The following is a 21531-nucleotide window of genomic DNA, read 5'->3' as shown; positions in this document are numbered from 1 at the left end:
AGCGACAAGGCGTCTTACACAGGCAGCAGCAGCAGATCTGCTGGGTACGGTAGTTGCCTACCTAGGTATCTGCGTGCCTAAAGGAAAAAACCCTCTGCAGCGCTCCAGGGCGTGCCAAGGTACGTACGTACGTGCGTTCTTTGCCTAGTACTTTTTGTTCGTGCTGCTGCTGCATCGTGGGTGCGCAGTGACTACCTTGCGCGCGTAGTAGTGCAGCCCACGCAGGCAGACATGCCCTTTGAAGTAGGTCGCTCATCCATCTATTCATCAATTCGTTCATCCATTCATTAGCTTGTTGACTCGTCGGCGCTCAAGCAGCCCAAGCATTGGCCCTGCTGGCCGGCCACCTACTACCCAAGCCCAAGTATGTATGTACCGTAGCCAGCCCTGCTTGCCCTGCTGCATGCCGCATCTCGCATCTCGCATCTCGCATCACGCATTTCGCATCGTGCAGCAGCAGCAGCGGCAGCAGTAGCAGCAGCTCTGCAGCCCTTCGTCCCAGCAGCAAGCAAGCAAGACAAGCACCGCGCGCGCGCCCAAGCGTCATGCAGTCGCATCTGGCAGCAGCATGCAGCCACTCAAACCGGCTTCCCTTGCCGCGTTGCTAATGCAAGGCCCCCCCCCTTCCCCATCCCTCCCCAAACCCACCCGCTTGCGCCCCCCCCCCTTTTGCGGCACGCCCCCGTCCGTACGCCCCTCTCACCCCCATCTCGCCCCTCCCTTCTTCGTCCCCCCTCCCCTGCCCTGCGCGGCGGCGCGGGACCCAGGAGGCCGGGACGGGTCGCTGGCCGGCTGGAGAGGCGGGGCACGGCGGCAATGGCAAAAGGAAAGCGCTCCCCCAAAAACGAAAAAGAAAGAATGAGAGAGAGAAAGACAGAGAGAGAGAGAGAGAGGGCCAGCAGCCCCATCATGGTCCAAGCGAGTGAAAGGAAGGGGCAGGAAAGGACAAAAAAGAAAAACAAAGGTTTGGGACCGACTGTCCGGTACCACCTTCGGTGTGCCGCCATGTTGGGCGCCTTTGACCCGGTGTGGCTTTTTGCTAGTGCTAGGTATCCATCACGGATGGACCCGAGTCCTTACGGTGCTTTGTAGCAAAACACTAGATTGAATCGAACCAACATTTGGCGCTTGCTTCTTCACCCTCGGTGGGCTAGCTGGGCCGCGGGAGACGAGAGACTTGGAGAAGCAAAACAGGCATCTCTGCAGCTCGTCCGCCCGATGAAGCCATCACCAACTACAGAGCCACCGTATCACAAAGCCTCGTCCCTTGCGGTCCGCAATGTAGCACGGCCGGCCGCACGCGACAGGGCGCGGGGCGTGGGCCACATGGCCTCGTGGCAAACTCTCTTTCTTCCTGACCATCATGCTTCGTTCGCATCGCGCGTCTGCCCATGTGTTCTGCCGCACCAACAAGGCCAAGAAGCCCGTTCGGCACTTGTTCGTATCTGTCATTTGTGTTGTACGGACACACGCGCGCGCATGGGTGGGCGGCTTCGGTAGCAACTCCACGACACACGTGCATGTACAGGTGGCGGCCGAGTTTGCGTCCATGTCCTGGTTATGGACCTTGACTTGTTTTCCGCTGCCCCGGCGCGCGTCAAGAGTGCCATGCGCGCGGCATCTACACTGCCTGACGCGGGACGGCCGTACCAGGTGAGGTCAGTCGAGCACCGCCGCACGCCTCGCCTCGATACGTGTACGCAGGGCGTAAGTTAGCACCTCGCTCGGTGGGTCTTCCCGACTGTCTGGAAATCCGGGGGCGAGCGCAGATTCCGGCCACTTCGTGTGGAGGGGGGGCAGCCGAGAGGCGGCACAAATGCTCATGCATTCTTGTGCACAATGCATGCCCTACATGGGACATTGTTAGATTCCCATCCCATCCCATCCCATCCCATCCCATCCCGGCCTCGGGTGCCGACGTCGCCAATCATCAGTCCGCGCCGTCCGCCCGTCCGGGCAACTCGGGGTACACGTCCCTGCGCCGTGACTTTGTCAGTTTGCACTCTCGCGACTGCCCGGCGTATACGGTCGTACTTACGTTCGCCTCTGCAGCGGCATGCTCTCCCTCACTCGGCCCGCCACGTCCATGTCCATCTCCACGAACCCAATCTCCCCCACGGCCCCCTCCTCCGCCTCCCCGCGGGCGTCCACCACGCCCTTGAGCCGCAGTCTCACGGTGCCCCACGGGTCCACGACCATGCTCCGTCCGTAGCTCGCTCGCTTCTCGTTGTGCTGCCCGACCTGCGCGGCGGCGACCACCCAGCTCTCTGTCTCAATGGCCCGCGCCCGGAGCAACGTCTCCCAATGTGCCTCGCCGGTGCGGATCGTAAACGCGCTGGGGTACGTCAAGATCTGTGCGGGGCGACTGAACCATCGACTTGACTTGCCCGGCTGCGCCAGGGCGATGGCCGTTTCGGGGAACCGCACGTCGAAGCATATGAGACTGCCTATCCTGCCCACCGGTGACTCGAACGGAGGCGTGAGCCTCGTCCCCGGCTGCACCGTGTTGCTCTCTTTGAGAGACCCGTAATCAAACACGTGAAGCTTGTCGTACGTCGCCGCCTCGACAATGGCGCCGTCTGCGTTGATGTATAACGCACGATTGAGCAGCTTTCGGACCGGTCCGCCCGTTGTCGTTTCTAAAGGATGATGGATGCCCACGTGGACCGCGATCGAGTGCTGCTTCGCCGCGGCACGTAAACCCAGGACGAACGGCGACGTCGACTGCGGCACCGCAAGCTCCAGCGAGGTCTGGGCGTCGGGCGCGATGTAGTCTGAAGCCTCTGGCAGGAACAGTATCTGAGGATCAACAGGGCAGGTCAGTGGATGCCATCGCTCGCGTGCATAGATGTCTCTCAACGAGGGTCGGCCGGAGGGGAGGGGGCGGGGGGGTTGGTTCGTCTCTGGTACCGACAGAATCGGCACTCTCCGCGCCGCCGCCCTGCAGATGTCTCACAATATCTCGATGCGCGATCGAGAAATCAAAACAATGCCAGGCAGAGACCGGTTGGTGTACGTCAGTGAAACAGTCTCCCCACCGACGCTCGTCGGTGGAGAGAGCTGGAGATGTCTAGTCTACCGGCGCCGTCTCATCAGCGTGTTCACTCTCACTCACCTTTGCCCCGCCGATGGCGGCCTTGTTGACGAGCCTCACACACTGGTCTAGGTTTGCTTTGAGGGATCCCGTCGCGCAGATCTGCCCAACGGCCTGTCAACGAGTTAGCTGCACGCCCTCCTTCAGCCCCTCGCCTCGCATCGCCTGAGCCGGCGGGCCGTGTCTTCGACTCCTGGACATACAGCGAGCACTGCCATGGCGTTTTCGGGATGCAAAGATTTCTCTGGTCTAAGTTGGCTTTTTTAGGGTGAGTTGAGCCACGGAAATGAGCCTGAGTGCGCATCGAGGGTGGGTGAGGTTGAAAGAGGAGTCGCCGCTTATTAATAAGGCGAAGCGTTGTGACGACTTACTGTGGTTACAGTACTGACGCCTGGCTGGGAAGTCGCGAACCCCCTCCAACGACAAATCCTCTGGGCAGTCTTGGACCCCAGCGCACAACCTCAGCAGCGCCAGAGTCACAAACCATGCTTCACACATATCGCATCGTCAATGGCCATATCTTAATAGTTGTATGACGTTTTCCTCGCGGGTTCCTAGCCCTCGACTCGACTAGGTATTGTGAGGCGCCAGCTACTCCGTTCCGAAGCTGACACCAGCGCTCTCTCGCCCTCTCTCACTCGCGTAGGCGTTGATCCACGTGCCCCTGTTCCCATCATGAGCTCGACATGTCGCCCAAGCTGTCGAAAAACAGCCACTTCAACCTTGTCCTGGTATAACGCCGGGCTAACGAAAATCACAATCAAATCAAAAGACCAATGCACGGCGATGGGTATCTCCCGCAAGCCCCCCGTCTCCCATGCCCACACCTGGTATCCCCTTTTCCACGTGGTGGTAGCGGCACCGTCGTCATCCAATTTTCTGGTCCGTGCTTCTAAATTATCTTGGGAGAGAGGCGTCCAGCTGCGAATGGGCTGTTGACAGGGCCTTGGATTCTCGCCCGTCTCTCTCGAGGACCACAACCCAGTCTCGCAGTTGGATGTTCTTGCCCTTCTCCTTGTCTTCACGCCACGTGCCGAGTCGATTGCGGCCTTCGGTCGTGAGGGGGTGGTTGGCTCCGGACGGCGTGCCAGGCATCCCGCTCGCGCCCTTGGGCCCGGGCGTTGGCCGAGTAGGGGTGCTTGCGCCACTGCCGCTTCGGCCGACATTCATCCAGTCGTATGTCTTGCCCGTCTTCTTCTTCCCGAATAAGCCACCTTTGCCGCCGAGACCTGCAAACATGCTGCTGGTCAAGTTCTGGTTGGCGTGGCTGTTGGCTTCCGCTGCCTTCAAGGCTTGGTTCTTCTTCATCTCCTTCTTGGTCATCGCCTTCTCCGGTTCCGGCGCGACCGATCCAGGTGTTGCGGGAGCCACGCTGCCTGCTCGTGTCGGCGTCGCAGTCCCATCTGGACCGCCATCTTTGCGGCGCTGGCGTTTTCGAAGCCGAGCCTCTTCCCACTCGCGGTCCTGCCTGGCTCGCTCTCTCATCGGTACCGTGGCATTGGATCCTCCGATCTTGGGGAGCTTCTTCACGGGTGGTGGAGACGCGCCATCGCCCAGCATCGCTGCATCGGCGGACCCTGTTGACGTAGTGTTAGCCATACCACGACACAGAAATTACCAAGATACTGCATACGCTTCAACGGGTTCGTGCCAGGGTCTTCGGCACAGTCCATATCCATGGGTTCACCTGGCTCGTGCATGGGCTCCAAGACCTCGGCGTTCATGGGTGCAGCTGCAGACTCCCACTCTTTGGGCACGTCTCCGTGGGATGTCTTTTGCCGATGAATGGCAATCACGCAAGCCTCTTCCACAAGGCCGCGTAACCTGTGCTTTGTCGCAATCGACGTAAGGGCGAGCTGATCGACGAGGAACGATTCCTGCGGAATGTAGGAGCCGGTCGTTTGGACCATGGCCGAGTCGGGGCCTGGCTCCATGCGGACAGTGACTTGCGGCTGGGGGAACTGTTCTGGCAGCCTCATCTTGCCCATAGGCTGCGGGTTTTTCATCTCCAGGTTGAGGCCGATGCCATGCTCTCGGGCAATCTTGTCCGCGCGCTGATGGAGCAGAGCCACCAACAGGAAAGGGTCATTAATTTCCTGGGTCCTTTGCACGGCCAGCCGCATTGACGACTCAGCCCAGGCTCGCTCGGCGGCCTTTGCGGCGAGCTCATCCTGGTTGGACGTAGACGTCGGCTCGGCGGGCTGATTGGCGGGCCCTGCGCCGTAGAAAGTCGACTTCGAACCGGCTTGGTTGTAGGCCAGTCCCGTCCTGGCGTCGGCCGTATTGGAGTCTAGCGCATTCGAGTACAAGTCGGACATGTACTGCTCCTCGGCGCGCAAATCGATTCCCGTCCCGGCCAACGAATCCGTGACGTCGTATTCATAATCTTTCGTGGGTCTATCCGCAGGGCGCTGTGGAGGGCCCATAACGTTCGCGGACGGGGCGGGAGACGCGACCGCCTGCTGGATGGGAGTCATCATGGCGTTGGTATACTGAGGCTGAGCCATCTGCGGAGGCGCGGCATGTGGCATCTGTACGGGCGTGGCGCTGCTTGCGCGACCATCAGGCAGGTTCAGGCCCGGCGTCGCGGCGCCGTTGGTATATGGCGTCGCGTATGTGGCAGACAGCGGAGGAGTCGCCGAGAACGTAGGTGACGCGGCCGTCATCGGAGGCGTGCCAGCAGCGCCGGGGCTCGCAGCAAATGGCGAGGGCGCGTACGGCGACCCGGGCTGAGACGGCGGGCCATCGGTCCGGACACGCTTGTTCGGGGGCAAGGCGAACGCCGACGGGGTACCGGCGGCCGGTGATGGCGAGTGCTGCGGAGGCGAGAAGGCACGCGGGGGCGGCGCCTGGTGCTGAGGCTGCGCCATGTTGCCGGGATCTTGCCGTGGCGGTTCTATCGCGGCGGCGAGAGGTCGTGAGCGAGCGAAGGGCGCGGCAAGGGTGGCCAGCGGCCGCGAACTTAGCAGGCAACAGAGCCTGCCTCGATCAAGGTCGCTTGGCCCATCCGACGCGCGAGGACGTGTCAGACACGTGTAATCTATGCAGTTATCTGTGTGAGCGCCACCGAGTCGGTCGTTGATGCTGATGCGATGCGACAGGCACAAGTAGGCGGCGGAGGAGAGCGTCGTCGAGCAGGGTGGAGGTTTGCTTGACCGAGAGGGAAGATGGAGCTGCCTCTCCCGGAGGGGGTTTGCGTAAATTTAAAGTCACGTGAGAAGGAGCTCCCAGAGCCGGTGCAGCCAATGGGCGGTCGAACCGCGCTTTATCCGGTCTTACTTTGGCCAGCCTCGTCACGCCTGGCTGGACCTGCAACGACAAACGGACTTGAGCTCTCCCACAATACACGATTGTCCGCCCCAATATCGCTATATTGACGGGACACAACAATTGTAGCATGCAGCGCTCAGCGCTGCATTGAATCGTTGCTTGCACGCGCGTCGCCAGTCTGCAGCGGCCGCGAAAGGCACCATTCACGTTCAGGAGTCACTACCCGTTAATTCCACCAGCAAAGCCAGCTTCACGCCGCCCTTGAACACAACTCATCCCACGATTGCCACGCCTGATCTCGCAAGCAGCCATGGCGTCGAAGCGCAAGGCGTCCGCGATGAACGCGGCTTCTGTCGAGGAGCCCGTCGACCCCTCCGATGAGCTCATGTTCCTGTGCCTCGGCGGCGGCAACGAAGTCGGCAGGTCTTGCCATATCATACAGTACAAGGGGAAGACGGTCATGGTACGTCTCCCGTCTGTCATTTGCATCGCAGGCGACCGATCCATACTCGTTGTAGCTTTTGAGTTATTGACATCAAGGCTCCGCCCCGGATAGCTCGACGCCGGCCAACATCCCGCGTATGACGGTCTCGCCGCGCTGCCCTTCTACGACGACTTCGATCTTAGTACAGTCGACGTGCTCCTAATTAGCCAGTAAGTTCAAGCCCACGCATATTCCCAACCGCGACTTGTGGCCCGGTGGCGGGGAACCATGGTATATCTTGTGATGGGACGGACGCTTCGGGCTCGGCCGCTGCGTCGCTCCCGGCTGCGATGGCGACCTTTTCGAGCCTCGGCGGGCATCCGTCCTTTATGCCAGATCAATACAAGAAGTTTCCCATCCTTTGTCCTTGCGCTGCTGCTCGTGATGCCGCCCCGTCCTGGCTGCCATGACTCACTGAGCCCACTATCCGCTCTACCTTCCATCACCGTCTCCAACGACATCACCCGACTCCAGCGCTGACGACGAGCTATCCTAGTTTCCATGTCGACCATGCGGCGTCATTACCATACGTTCTCGCAAAGACAAACTTCAAGGGCCGCGTCTTCATGACGCACCCGACAAAGGCCATCTACAAGTGGCTCATCCAAGACAGCGTCCGCGTGGGCAACACGTCGTCGAACCCAACGACGCAGCCCGTGTACACGGAACAGGACCACCTCAACACGTTTCCCCAGATCGAGGCCATCGACTACCACACGACACACACCATCTCCTCCATCCGAATCACCCCCTACCCCGCCGGCCATGTCCTCGGCGCGGCCATGTTCCTCATTGAGATTGCTGGTCTCAGGATCTTCTTCACCGGCGACTATTCGCGCGAGCAGGATAGGCATCTCGTCTCCGCCGAGGTGCCCAAGGGCGTCAAGATCGACGTCCTCATCACCGAGTCGACGTACGGCATCGCGTCGCACGTCCCTCGCCTGGAGCGCGAGCAGGCCCTCATGAAGACCATCACCAGCATACTCAACCGCGGCGGTCGCGCTCTTCTTCCCGTCTTCGCCCTCGGCCGCGCGCAGGAGCTACTCCTCATCCTCGACGAGTACTGGGGAAAACACCCGGAGTTTCAAAAGTACCCCATTTACTACGCTAGTAACCTGGCCCGCAAGTGCATGGTCGTGTACCAGACGTATGTCGGCGCCATGAACGATAACATCAAGCGCCTCTTCCGCGAGCGCATGGCCGAGGCCGAGGCCGCGGGCGACAGCGCCGGCAAGGGCGGACCTTGGGACTTCAAATACATCCGCTCGCTCAAGAACCTCGACCGCTTCGACGATGTGGGCGGCTGCGTCATGCTTGCCAGCCCCGGTATGCTGCAGAGCGGCGTCAGCAGAGAGCTCTTCGAGCGCTGGGCACCGAGCGAGAAGAACGGCGTCATCATCACGGGCTACAGCGTCGAGGGCACCATGGCGAGGCAGATCATGCAGGAGCCCGATCAGATCCAGGCCGTCATGTCGCGCAGCATCGCCGGCGCACGCAGGGCCCCTGGAGGTGACTCGGAGAAGGTGCTCATTCCTCGCCGCTGCAGCGTCGCCGAGTATTCGTTTGCCGCGCACGTTGACGGCGTCGAGAATCGCGAGTTCATCGAAGAGGTTGCGGCGCCAGTAGTGGTACGTTCTGATGCGCTCCCCTTGCCCCCTTTGCGCCACAGCCACTTTCTTCTTACTAACTCCTTCGCGTAGATCCTCGTCCACGGCGAGCAGCACAACATGATGCGGCTCAAGTCCAAGCTCCTCTCCCTCAACGCCAGCAAGACGGCAAAGGTCAAGGTCTACTCGCCGCGCAACTGCGAGGAGCTGCGCATCCCCTTCAAGGGCGACAAGACGGCCAAGGTCGTCGGCAAGCTGGCCTCGATCCCGCCACCGTCGCTCCTTTACGGCTCCGGACCCGACGACGCAGGGACCGCCGTCGTCGCCGCTGCCCCCGCCGACGCGCCGCTCGTCACCGGCGTGCTCGTCCAAAACGACTTCAAGCTCTCCCTCATGGCGCCCGAAGACCTGCGCGAGTACGCCGGCCTCACCACCACCACCATCATGTGCAAGCAGCGCCTGCGCCTCAGCGCTGCCGGCATCGACCTCATCCGCTGGGCGCTCGAGGGCACATTTGGCGCCATCGAGGAGCTGCCCGAAATGCGTGGCGCCAAGGCCCTTGTTGCCGCGAAGGAGGGGACCGGCGGCGACGACGGCGACGGCAAAGCAGAGGACGACGAGATGAAGCAAGAGGCCGCGGACGAGGAGGTTGGTGGCACGCTCGTGGCCGCGTACCTCGTCATGGGCTGCATCACCGTCAGATACCGCACAAACGGTGAGGTCGAGCTCGAGTGGGAGGGCAACATGCTCAACGATAGCATCGCCGACTCTGTCATGGCCGTGCTCTTTTCCGTCGAGAGCTCCCCCGCCGCTGTGAAGCGCTCCGCCGCAAACGGCAAGCACTCGCACTCGCACGGCGACGACAAGGCCGACAGCAGCAGCCCCGACGGCCCGCCCTACGGCCGCAACCCGCACGCCAACTGCACCCCCGCAGAGCGCCTCGAGCGCCTCTTCTGGTTCCTCGAGGCGCAGTTTGGCGCCGACAATGTCGCCCCCGTCGAGAACCCTAAGCTGCCACCCGCGCCCGCGCCCGCACCGGTGGCCAAAATCGAGGACCCCTCGTCTGCGCCGGCAGACGCCACCATGAAGGAGGAGGAAGTAGCAGAAGAGAAGGATGGCGAGAGCGGCGGCGGCGAGGACACGGCGAAAAAGGAGGAAGAGAGCAACGGTGTCAAGGATGAGGCCGAGACGCAGACGAAAAGGGAGGAGCAGGGGCAAGAGGCGGAGGGCAAGGACAATGCCGACCCCGACGCCATGGACGAGGACACCAACGCCGACTCGGAGCTGGAGCAGCGGCGCAGCAGGGAGATCCAGCGGCTGCACAAGCTGGGCATTCCCGTGCCGGGCGTGCGCATCAAGGTGGACAAGATGGAGGCCACCGTCTGGCTCGAGGATCTCGAGGTCGAGTGCAACAACAAGGTGTTCGCCGACCGCGTTAGGGCAGTTATGGAGCGTGCGGTCGAGGTCACGGCTCCGCTCTGGGCGTAGGCCTCCTCGGCGTTGGTCATGCTACGCACCATACGTACGGATTTTTTGCAGGTCACTTAACAGGGCCCACGGAGCGAATCAAGGCGCAGTTTGGACCAAGACAAGAGTCTAGGGATGCATTGCTTGTATGATATGATACAAAGGGGCTAGCTAGCTAGGGCTAGGTCTACACGATAAGAAAAGAAACAATGCAGCACGGCATCTCCATGGTCATGGCCGTCTCATCCCAAATATTCTTTCAAGTCTTCTGACTCTTCCAGCAATGAGTTGAACGAAAACGGCACAAAAGGCCAACCCCCGAACTCTGCAAACTTGGAGAACGACTCGACCCACGCCAGTCGCAGCGAGTGCAACATGGCACTGGTTCCCTCCATGCACACCAGAATGGCAATGGCTGTAATGATGTGGTCAGCATACTGATAAAAGGCACGATGTTTGCAGGGTCAGGCGTACTCAGGAAGAACCAGAGGTAGAAGCAGGCGACGATCATGATAACGCCCACGATGCCTGGTCTGGCCAGAGCGGGCCCAAGAGTCATGTTCCAAAGGACGACGCTGAGCTGCTGATGAGCAAGGGACAAGGCCCAGAGTCGCAGATAGGAAGCAGTGTGCGAGACACAGTTGAGGCAGAATTCTGAGGCCCGTTAGCATGTGCATTCCAAACAATGCAAGGCGTCTGACTTACCAATCGTGTGAATAACCTGGTGGATCATTGCTTCACTAAACTCAAACTCCTCGTGCTCCTCGCCGATGTTCTGGGAGATCATAGCCACGCCTTCGCCGTCGTCGTCGAAGCTGTTTCCGTGCCCGTTGACCAGGCCCTCGTTCTCATCGTCACCATCCAGGGCGCTAACCCGAGACGTTTCACCTATGCCACGATAACCCTTTGCGCGCGCACGGTTGTGCTCCCAGCGGAGGTAGAACGGCTTGAGGAAGAGCAGGATAGGCACTTGCACAAAGGCCAGCAATAATAAGACCACCTGCACATACTGCTGTCCTGGGTAAAGCTGCATGTCCAGGGTGCCTGGTTGCAGGAACATGTAAATGAGCATGTTGAGCAAGCCCGGCGGCTGGGCAATCGTCTCGCCCTTCTCCAAGTCAATCCACTGGACTGACCACTTGTAAAGAATGCAAATGACCAGATAGCCAAAGATGGACTGGAAGAAGATCATGCCCGGAATGAAGTTGCCCCAGATGTCGATGGGCTTCCTGAAGTGCCTCGCGTTGATGTACGCGAAGCAGAGCGAGTATGTCATGTGCGCCCAACCAAGGATGATGCTCATCTTCATCTTGTAGCTGTTGCTGAAGAGGAGGTCATTGTCGGTTCCGTGCCACGCCCAGTCGATACCAAAGGGGTAGCGGTAGCCCTTCGTGTTCAGCACGCCACTGACAGTGTCGCCCTCCTTCCAACCATCGGGCTTCTCGTACGACCAGGCACTCGGGAAGAGAGTCATGGACTTGGAAAAGATGTCGTTGTACATGAGGCCGGTAAAGATGGAGAAAACAGCCATGACCAGGGCGATGTATCTGCCGTAGTAGATCATGGCGAAAAGCTCAAACGTCACCTTCTTCAGCGGCTTCTCCCAGTAGATCATGGCAAGCGCAGCTGAGAGCATGATGATGGCATGGCCCAGGTCGCCAAACATGACGGCGAAGAGGAAGGGGAACGTGACGAAGACGGGCAGAGCGGGGTTCACCTCCTGGTACGTGGCAGTACCATAGGCGTTAACGATGGTCTGGAAACCCTCGGTGAATTTGTTCGTCTTGAGATACGTGGGCGGCGTCTTGTTGGTTCGAATCTCGTTGATGATAGACGGCACGGAGAGTCCGGCGCGGTTGGTCACGTCCTGGAGTGTGGACCGGATGAGAGGCATGTCGTTTGTCGGGCACCAGGCCTCAGCAATCAAAGTTCGGCGAGCTCTGTCGTACGAAAAGAGGTTGAGCGTGCTGTAGACGGCCTTTTCCTTGGAAATGAGCACCATCCACGCCGAAAGCGACTGCGAAATCTGGTTGAGCTCGGCCTCCAGCGTGGCCTGAGTGTTGCGTAGGACGTTTTGCACGTCATCCAGACGACCGTTGACCTCGTGGATCTGGTCGCGGCGGAGGTCGCTGTTCTCGTCGACATTGTAGACCTCAGCACCCATAGACTCGGAGATCTTGCGGATCTTGGCGAGAATCTCCTTGCCGTGGGCGAAAATGACGAATACATTCTTGTTGACGGCCTCGTTGTTGGTGGGATCGATCAGGGGCTCGGGAATCTCCGACTGGTTCATGTACAGGTTGCCACGCAGCGTGCGCCAGAGGATGCGCTCAAAGGCCGCTACGCGGTCACGCGCAATGACACCCGCGACGAACCCAATGTTCATACCAGAGAAGGATCTCTCGACCTCGGGGGCCTGGTGATGCTGCTCGATGTCGGAGAGCAAGGGCGCATCGTCGTTATCAGTCGAGGCCCGAATTTCATCGACATTGCCGTGGGCACGGTCGAAGAAGCTGCCCGCCTCGCGCAAGACCCATCGCCACTCGGTGAGATCGCCTTCGCGCTTCTTGAGGGTCTCGTAACTGTCGTTAAGGTCCGAGACGCGTTGCTCGAGCTTCTGGCTTCGCTCGGCAAGCTCATCAATCTCCGAGGTCGACGGGGAGGCCAGCCTTTCATTGTCGAGATCGAGCTTGCGGAGCGGGATGCCGGCCTTCTCCATCTGAGCATAGAAGTATCCTGCGGATGGTCAGCTACGATGTGCGGGCCTTCAGTGATTGCCGGGCGCGGACGTACGCAACTGCCTCTCGACGTTGTCTAGGCGTCGGATCTCCTGTGTATACGTTCGCTGGAATGCGCTGACATCCTCATTCAACTGTATACCTCAGTCAGTCATCGCCGTGGCCGAGGGCTTGTTGTGTCATGGTTGCTCACGTCTCGGAACTGGCAGAGTCCAAGCTCGCCGAGAGCAGTAACGACCTCCCGACCGATTTCGTTGGAGACGTATAGCTGCACCATGCTCATGTCCGCCGAGCGGAACGGCGTGTCCTTGTTGGGAGCCATGGCGATGCAGCTCAAGCGCCAAACGGCTCGGTCGAAGGGAAAGTTGAGTTGGAGCTCGTCAACGAGCCAGGTGTGGTTGTGGACTCCCAGGTGAGGCGGCGCAGGAGCTGATCCGCTGGACGCGCGGGCGACTCGTTGTTCCGGCTCAATCACGTGATGGATCCCGTGTCGTGAGCGACGTCACGCCTTCCATCCATCAGAGGCACAGCTATACGAACCCGGCATCTTGACAGTACGCACCTTTACGTCCCAAAACCACGTAAATTGCACAAAAGAAAACCACTAAAAGCACATGTCAATTGAAGTGGTGCTGCTGGACTGCTACGGATATTTTGAGTTCGGTGATCTGTCAACTTTTCAGCTACAGCAATCAGGCATTTTTGCGCCTTGCATCGACAAGTTACGAAAACATCACAGACAGGGATGCCTGGCTACTAGGTAGTTTTGATCGTGCTTAACGCTACTGAGTGGTTAACGCTACCCATTAACAACATACAGTCTGCAAACCCGAATTCGCGAGGTTGACCCTTTTTGTCTTCCTTTTGAGGCCCCCCCGAAGGTATCGACTCAGCAAATGCGTTTTGATGGTATCTCCTAGCCTCCCAAACACCAAATGAAAAAAAAAGAAGCATGAGTAGAGAGATGCGCCGATGATGCTGCTGCTGCCTTTGTCCGAGTCGTATCGCCTTGTCGTGCGTGTCGTGCGATGCAACCAACGATAAACAACGAAATACTTCGTACATGCTGCGAATGCGAGGGTATCAGAGCCGCCGGCCAAACATAAAGGACCCATACATGCCTCCGACCTCGGCGACGGCGACCGGGATCTTCCTCATACCCCAGCTCTCGGCGCCCATTTTCCACTTCCGACGCGGGTTCTCCGCCACGGTCCCGGGCGCCGGCTTTCGCACCAGCCAGTAGCGGCTTCCGAACTCGCTGGCCGTCCAGCCTACCTTATCGAGGCTCTTGTTGAGCTTTGCCGCGCGCTCATAGGCGCGCTCTTCGATCTCAATGACGCCGAGCGGGGCGCACGCCGGCGCGAGGAGAGTGCTAGCGCTTCCAATAATAGTGTCGATTTCGGAAATGTCCAGGTATCGAAGGTTGTGCTGCAGGAACGAGTCACCGTGTTTGAAGATGCGATGGATGTCGCTCATGTCCAGCCCGCGTCCCACGGCGAGCTCCTCGAGCGTTTGAGAAAGACGGACCAGCTCGGGCATGTGGGAGCTGTGCATCCTGCTGCCACGCAGGCTGAGGGACTTGAGGGTGGGTGGGAGTACGGGCAAAAGCGCGTCCACATCGTCCTTGCCGAGCAGCAGGTGGTTGGTAGCGTCAGCAGCGAGGCTGAGGAAGACTAGGCTCGACGCAGCGGGATGAGTCGAAATGAACTTGATGACGACCTCGGCGGAGAGGTCCTTGCACTTGGCAAGATTCAAATGGGTCAGCCTGGCCGTGGTGGGAATCATCTGCAGCGCTTCGTCGTTGATGTGCGTCCCCGCGACATCGAGGTGCGTGAGGCGCCCCAAGCGTGGGAGGAGCTTCTCGAAGACGGCGGAGGGCAGGCTGATGCACTTGTGAAGCGACAACCGCGTAATGGAGAGCATGTCAGGCCAAGGATCATCGAGGATCGTCTTGAACGAGTTCTTGAAAGCCGTCGTCGAGCAGCCGCAAATGTCCAGAGCCCGAAGCTGAGGCATCTCAAACAACAGCTTCCTCAGAACGGCGGGACCAAGGTCGTCGTCAATGTATTCCTGAGCGAGGAACTCCTGGAGGAAGGGCATGAGGTCCAGGCACTCTGCCAGCGTGTCGGCAGTGAGGTTGCGCGCCTGGGCGCGCTCGCTAGCCGTGGAGAACATGAAAGACGGGTTGAAGTGGCTAAAGTCCATGCGCCTCACGATGGTGGCGAGCGCGGGGTACTTGTTGATGGTGGCGAGGAACTTGCGGAAGATGCGCGAGTGGGGGATGGTGATGTGCCGGTAGAGCGTGGTGAGGGTGGCGGCGTGCATGGCGCGCGAGGTCAAGAGGAGAGACATGAGATCGGTGTTGCGCGTAGTGAGGCCATTGGGGGGGATTTCTACCACCAAGTAGTCGATGATGACGCCTGTCAGACGGTTAGTTTGAGATCGAGGAAATTTGAGGAAGAGCGAGGCCAGGGTTCTTTTGTGTACGCACCCAAAACCTCGCCGGGAAGCTGCTCCAGAGTGGACTGGCCCGGCAGCGCGCTGCCACCGAGCTTCTTGGGGGTCACCTCGGGGACATTGTCCCAGGTCATGCACAGCTTCCTGAGGTCCTCGCAGCTGCGGCTTGCCGTCTTGCCCTTGATGGGGATCTGCTTCCAGCCCTTGAAGCTGTCCGAGGGGTACCAAAAACCATGGAGCCTGCTCTGCGGCTGGGTCAGGGGCGGCTGGAAGCTGGGCTGAGCAAGCTCGCTGGTGGGCGACTCGTCAAAGACATCCTCTGGGGCGTCGATGTAGGAGGAGACCTTGGAGCGGGTGAAGGTTTGGGCGAGGCCATCGTCGTTCTCGCGGACCGAGGAGAAGGAAGATCGTGAGCCGGTGTCGGATGGAGAAAGAGCCCGTGCCATGCTGGACTTGATCATCATGGACGTGTCGAAGTCAAGCACCCGTCGGGGCCCGGCTCCGTTGGGCACGGCCATGTAAGAGCAAGGGACGGACTCGAGGAAGCGGCCTAGGTGTGTGTTGAAGGCGCGTCTGCCGCTTAGAGAGGCGTGCTCGGACCGCGATGGCGGGTCGTCGCGCGCGGTCCGGGCTGATTCCTGGCGAGAAGGGCGTTTTCCGCGGACGTGGGAGGAGGGCGCCCGAGTCGAGAAAGAAGGCGGATGGCGATTCGAGGGCAGCGAGTCAGAGACGGCAGTTCCGGCGACAGTGACGATGGAGAGAAAGGCGAGCCGGTCTGGTCGTGTGTGCGTGGGAGAGAAAGAAATAAGTCGAGTCGGGTCGGGCCAGGACAAAGGTCAGGTCAGGTCAAATCAGGTCAGGGTCAGGGTCAGGTCGGGTCGGATTTTTGGTTTGTGGTGGTGGTAACTCTCTTCGTTGGCCGAGAATTTGGGTTATAAGTCATCTGTCCGTCGTGTTCTGGGTCCAAGGTGGGAACTGGATGGGAAGCCAATGCATGCGGGCGGGCGACAGGGATCCACAGACGCCACCGGTGCTGCGGTGCAAGATGGTGGCATGGATGGATTGCCGCTGCCAGACACCACACCACTTCTGCCCCCCGCCCCCCAAACAAGAGCTGCTTGCTGCTGGCACACGGACGGCAGCAGGGGAGCCCCCCCCTCCCCCCCCAATGCAGCCCACCTCAGGCGCTTCCTCTAGGCCCCCGGGCTCCTGGTGGCGACCGGGGGGCGCAAAACGTGCTGGCCTGGCACCGCGCCTTGGCCTCTTAGCGCGACCCGGTAGCGCCGAACCTGGAAGGATTTGGTAATGGAAACCCAGCGCGCGCTCCATGCGGCGGTCACATGAGCACCTCGCCGACGGCCCTTTTCGTTGGTTTTTTTTACTTTGGCTCTGAGACCTGCACGCACTGCTGGGCGGGGAGGGGGGGAGGGGCCATTCTTTCTTGTCCGGGTTTGGGTTTGGGCTTGTCAGGGCGGGAGGCTTATTATTTCCATGGACGAGACGACAGTCGTCCAAGTACATACAGTAGGAACACACAACGCGCCTCTGGTGCTTCATGTTGCTGCAGTGCACTGCAGAACCCAGTTCGTGGGTGGAGAGTCCCGTCGCAGCATGCACGTCGCGCGCCCGGCATAAGGCACACTTGGTAGTATTGCCAACTTATTACAAGGTGAGGTTCTGCATGCGGGCGGCTCTCCGGTCCTGCCCATGGGCGCGTCTCCTGCCCTGCCAAGTACGGGCATGTACAGTTGCACCACATAATGGACGACCGACTTATTACATTCAGTGCTGCCACCGCCCGGCACTGAATGGCGCCGCCTCTCGCTTCTCCAGACACCAGACGCAAGTTTGCGCAGTGACGGAGCCAGGCGAGGCGAGGCAACGCGAGGGTCGGTGGAGGACGGGCACCCCTCGCGTATCGTGGTACGACGGTGCCCTGCGTGTGTGCGGTGTTGCACGGTGGCATTGGCGCATAATAGGGCACCTCACAGTAAACTGCTACCTAGTATACTGTACTTGAGTCTCTACTATCAACCTTGGTAGTACTTCACCTAGGTCATGCTATAGGTACCTTATGCTATTGTGCCACGGTACTCCATGCCGATATACCGAAGGCACCTTGCCTGCGTTGCCTTGTGCTTGCTGCCTTTTTCTTTCCCCCCTTCGCCTGTGTTGGGCCGAGCTAAGGTTGTCGCATGCTGCTCGCATACAGTGACGTGAGGTGAGGCGAGGTCAAGTGCCACGTCCTGGTTCGCCCCCCATCCCGCTGGCAGCAGCCCTAAAATCGGACTGCAGTGCACCGCCGCCGCCGCCCGCCCGCCCGCCCGCACCGTCCGCTCCGTCCAGCGCACATCATGGATGGATGCTCCTGGCTGCAGGGAGTCAGGCGCAAGGCTTTGAAAGGCCCCCGGACGGAGTCGCCTGCCCTGCCCTGCCCTGCCAGCTATCTGCCCTGAGCTCCCGAGGTTGCCGGGGGTGTAATCGAGCGCTGTTCGCTGCCAGCGCTGCGGCGTCATCGGCTGCTGCTGCCCGGTCCGGCGGGACGCCCCCCCCCCCAAAAGGGCGTTGGTTGTTTTGGCAATGATCTGATTGATGATGATGAGGCGCGGGGGCAAAGAAATCGTCGTCATCGCCAGGTCTCCAGCTTGCACAAGATTCCAACGACGTTGCGACACATCAGCTTCGTGCAGAGCTTTCCCGGTCATCCATACGCTAACCATACACACACACACGTACACACACACAAAACGCTACCCCCTCATCCCCTTCATCGTATATGTACCTGATCACATCGTCGCCAGCGGGGTCCGTCCCCTGCGGCGACAGTCCTCCTCCTCCTCTTCCACCTGCTGGCACTGCTGCTCCGGCGACTCGCCGACACACCACCTTTTTCTACCTACACCAGCCACACTGGTCACCAACATTGCAACGTCGGCACGTCTTGCTCAATGCCAGCGTTCCCAGCAGCACCCGCGGGGGCGCCATTGTGTCGGGGAAGCAGAAAGAGCGCCGCCCGGTTTGCGGCCCCCCCCTTCAACTTCAGCGGCGCCACGCCGTGTCATCCAGCCAACAAGGCGAGCATTAGGATGTGGTAATGGAAATTCCAACTTGGGCAAGGGTCTTCTTTCACACACTCTTTACTCTTGGATCCCCGCACCGCACCACACACTCGGGTATTGAAAGTGTTCAGTCGACAACGACGACGACGACGACGACGACGACGACGACGGCCCGAGTGACTCGAATTGGGAACTGCATATACAACAGTGACATACTACCGCCAACCCGACCAGCCAGTCAGCGGATTCACCGGCTTCGCTCGCCGTCTGTCTCCGTCCCCCCCTACCCCCTTAGCCCCCCCGAGCCCCGTGCCCTCCATCCATTCATTGCGTTCTGTCGTCGCAAGGGGAGCGTCCCGCGACATGGCGTCGGGAGTCCGGCTCCCCCGTGCGAGCGCGTGCGAGCCCCTCGCTGCCAACCACCATCGCTTGCATCCCGTGCTCCGTAGGTACAAACAAGCATACTACGGCCCATACCCCTCGCACAAACTCGTGGTCTGTCGTCACAAACATATGTACGAGGCACGAGCCGCTGGGTGGTGCTGGGGCGCCTCGCACTCGGTGCACAGCCCTGTTGTCGGTCCCTCGTGACCTGCCAAGAGCTCTCCCCCCGACCGCAGCGTCGTATGTACGTTGCATTTGCCGCTCCTTGGGGCCTGCGAGACAGAGCCGCAAGGTCTGCGACATCGCTCCATAGCGGCTCCGGTGGCCGGAGCGGCTGCCCAACGCTCGTTCTCCATGATGGGCGGCGATGGTTCTGTTCAGCGAGGCAGGGTCATGACGACCCACGAAGTGCAGCAGGGCAGGGCAGGGCAGGGCAGGGCAGCGTAGGGCACCCCGGTGGTGGTCTCATTAATTGTCGAGTGACTCGGACGCCTATCTGTGCTTCAATCCCACATGCCTGCCTATATGCTGAGACAGTAGAACGCACCCGCTGGAGAGGTGCCCGTTCTGACGTGCGCCGAGCTCCATCACCGAAGACGCCGAGCCATGTCCAGATAAGCCCTGCGCACGGGAGCACCGAGCCGGAATTCGGAGCCATCGGCACGGAGGTACGAGCAGCTGGCCTTCAAATTGCGTGCCCGTCCCCTCCCCCTTTGTCTTTGTCAACGTGCCTGCACGGCGGGACGCTCGTCGCACGACCGAGCCGGTGATCCGGGCGAGGACCCCACGGCCTGGAATCTGGTTTGCTCCGTTGCCGTCGTGCCCGAATGGCGCTACGTACTACTTCCGCCGTACGACGACGGCGACATGAGCCGCTGCTCATCTCACCCTCTGTGACGGACCTTCCCTCGTATACACGGCACATGGGGGGCCCGGCGGGCGAGCGACGGCCGAAGAGTGGAGATGATGCGGGACGGAGTCATCAGTCGTCGTAGTCGTCGTCGTCGTCGTCGTCGTCTCCTCCCCGCGCCGCAGCCGCGCTCGCGCGCTAGAGGGTTAGACAAGGTACCTACGCACGTAGCGCCCGAGGCGGGCTCCCCCGACATCTTGCCCGTCTCAGGCGGTCATGAACCGAAGCCAGCCGCGCTTCTCTTGACTAGGTAGGTTGTGTCGTTGATGACTGGGCATGGCATGGATGTTGGTTCGTTGCGCGCTAGAAGGCTGTGGAGAAACTCAAGGGGAAAAAACCCACCATGGCATGCCCAGCCCGCCCGCATATGTACGCTGGATCAACCGCTCACGGAATTACCTAATACTTCCCTGCTATTTCGTAACAAGGCGCTGGAGCTGGAGCATGGCACCTTTGGTGTGCTGGTAGGTCAGTACTAACGGAGCGCAGCATGTTATTGCTCCCACTCTCTCCCCGAACCGAAGACCGGCGTGCATGTCGTCGTCGTCGGCGAAGCCTGTCGTCTCACCGCAAGTCTTTGCCAATGCAGGGTCTCTTGTTGGACAGACGCTGCCCCACGGGGTCTCATTCAATATATGCATCGTCGTCGCACTCGTCCGGTCACGGCAGCGGGTAGGGATGCGATGGGTAGGTAGGCACTGTACGTTATGAGCAGGTAACTAACGGCTCTGCGTGCGTGCGTGCGTGCGTGCGTGGGCGAGAGAACGAGGCGCCGGCACAGGACCGCGGTAGAGGAGAGAGAGAGAGAGAGAGAGACTGGAGGAGACAGCTGAGAAGCCGCTCGAGCCGAAGCCTGCTGGCCATGTCACGAGGGCGCCCCAGAGACGGCTCCTCCAATCCCCTGCGCGCGCCAGGCAAGGCAATGGTCACGAGACCACTGATCTGCTGATGAGTTGGCACGGTCGGTCGACGTCTTCGTCTCGCCGGCTCACCATCGTCTCCATCGGGCCAAAGGTGTCGTCTCTCCTGATCAGGCAGACGACGACGTACGAGATTCGGGGACGGACGACTCTCTTGCAGACGCGGCAGCGTTCGGGGCATCTGTGTGGCTCGTTCGAATTGATGGGCCCTTAGCCTTTTCTTTCTCCTCTCCTTGCTCCATGATATGCGTGGACGGGGTCGTTGTCGGCGGTGCGACCGTTCTGTCATCGTGGTTCTGCCCACCGGGCTTTCTCTCCAGAAGTGAGGCCTACAGACAGAGGGGGGGCCAAACCCCCTCCTTCGGATGAGACTGCCGAGGCGGCGTTGCAAGACAGCAACTGTTTATTGTGGCCATTGCTCGACGTCATCATGCACGCACACCTCCCTGCCTGCCCGCTGCTGCTTGTACTGCTACAGCTACTGCCGCTGGCACCACCGCCGCTACCACTACTAGTAATGCTGTTGTTGCCCATCTTGCATCTTCCGTGCTACCTGAGTATCTGTCCCTCCGTCACGACGTGCGCGCACAGCATTGCTCATCAGGACGTCCAGCTACCCCCTTGCCTGCCTTGGCGTGACACAAAGGACGGCCCATCTGCGGTTTCGCTGCACCAACATACCAACTAGAGTGGTAGCCCGAAGACCCGGGGGACGACTTGACGGAACCGCAGGGTTTCCGATATCGCGACCGTGATTTGCTTTTTGGTCTTACTGGCATGCCCACCCTGCTGCTGCTGCTGCTCAAGGACCATCCATCCTTCTGACGTAAGTTGTCTTGCTGCCACGACTCTCTTGCCGACCTGCTTGATGATGATGCCTTTGCCGTATTATTCGTCCTGGAAATGCTATGATCTTTTATACTATGACGACAGCGCTGCAGATAACAACCATCGCGACCATGGAGACGACCAACCGGCCGCTCTCAGAATCTGCCTCCCAAGGGCAGGGCGCCGCGCGATGGCATCTGTACATACATAGGAACTATTCGAACCGAGTACCTTCATGCCACCGTACTCGCTCGCCTACACCACAGCCTTGACCTCGACCACCGCGTCTCTGTCCAGGGGCTGACCGCGTTCC

General features: G+C 60.2%; 6 protein-coding genes across 6 annotated transcripts; 2 read left to right on the top strand and 4 right to left on the bottom strand.

The window, feature by feature from the left end:
• Window positions 1-1930: 1930 nt before the first annotated feature.
• On the bottom strand, window positions 1931-3405 carry NIT2 (Beta-ureidopropionase; the record flags this gene model as incomplete). Its single annotated transcript, XM_047987660.1, has 4 exons — window positions 3298-3405; window positions 3116-3208; window positions 2039-2799; window positions 1931-1976 (listed from the first exon to the last, which is right to left on the bottom strand). The coding sequence occupies exons 1-4, from the start codon at window positions 3310-3312 to the stop codon at window positions 1931-1933; spliced, it is 915 nt and encodes a 304-aa protein (XP_047843646.1). The 5' UTR covers window positions 3313-3405.
• Window positions 3406-3610: 205 nt separating this feature from the next.
• On the bottom strand, window positions 3611-6246 carry JDV02_006281 (uncharacterized protein). Its single transcript, XM_047987659.1, has 2 exons — window positions 4728-6246; window positions 3611-4671 (listed from the first exon to the last, which is right to left on the bottom strand). Exons 1-2 carry the CDS (start codon window positions 5962-5964, stop codon window positions 3992-3994), a joined length of 1917 nt encoding a protein of 638 aa, XP_047843645.1. The 5' UTR covers window positions 5965-6246; the 3' UTR covers window positions 3611-3991.
• A 174-nt stretch (window positions 6247-6420) lies between these two features.
• On the top strand, window positions 6421-10144 carry YSH1 (endoribonuclease ysh1). The gene is made up of 4 exons (XM_047987658.1): window positions 6421-6827; window positions 6921-7018; window positions 7345-8476; window positions 8549-10144. Exons 1-4 carry the CDS (start codon window positions 6675-6677, stop codon window positions 9941-9943), a joined length of 2778 nt encoding a protein of 925 aa, XP_047843644.1. The 5' UTR covers window positions 6421-6674; the 3' UTR covers window positions 9944-10144.
• On the bottom strand, window positions 10052-13064 carry VPH1 (H(+)-transporting V0 sector ATPase subunit a). The gene is made up of 5 exons (XM_047987657.1): window positions 12854-13064; window positions 12716-12794; window positions 10628-12658; window positions 10397-10576; window positions 10052-10337 (listed from the first exon to the last, which is right to left on the bottom strand). Exons 1-5 carry the CDS (start codon window positions 12980-12982, stop codon window positions 10165-10167), a joined length of 2592 nt encoding a protein of 863 aa, XP_047843643.1. The 5' UTR covers window positions 12983-13064; the 3' UTR covers window positions 10052-10164.
• Window positions 13065-13346: 282 nt separating this feature from the next.
• Window positions 13347-16005, bottom strand: JDV02_006278 (uncharacterized protein). Its single transcript, XM_047987656.1, has 2 exons — window positions 15152-16005; window positions 13347-15080 (listed from the first exon to the last, which is right to left on the bottom strand). Exons 1-2 carry the CDS (start codon window positions 15633-15635, stop codon window positions 13744-13746), a joined length of 1821 nt encoding a protein of 606 aa, XP_047843642.1. The 5' UTR covers window positions 15636-16005; the 3' UTR covers window positions 13347-13743.
• A 1762-nt stretch (window positions 16006-17767) lies between these two features.
• JDV02_006277 (uncharacterized protein) lies at window positions 17768-18357 on the top strand. The gene has a single exon (XM_047987655.1). It carries the CDS (start codon window positions 17894-17896, stop codon window positions 18200-18202), a length of 309 nt encoding a protein of 102 aa, XP_047843641.1. The 5' UTR covers window positions 17768-17893; the 3' UTR covers window positions 18203-18357.
• Window positions 18358-21531: the final 3174 nt, after the last annotated feature.

The sequence above is a fragment of the Purpureocillium takamizusanense genome, chromosome 5 (assembly GCF_022605165.1).
Source record: "Purpureocillium takamizusanense chromosome 5, complete sequence".
In the NCBI taxonomy this organism is placed as follows: Eukaryota; Fungi; Ascomycota; class Sordariomycetes; order Hypocreales; family Ophiocordycipitaceae; genus Purpureocillium; species Purpureocillium takamizusanense.
This window is presented reverse-complemented; position numbering and strand designations above follow the sequence as displayed.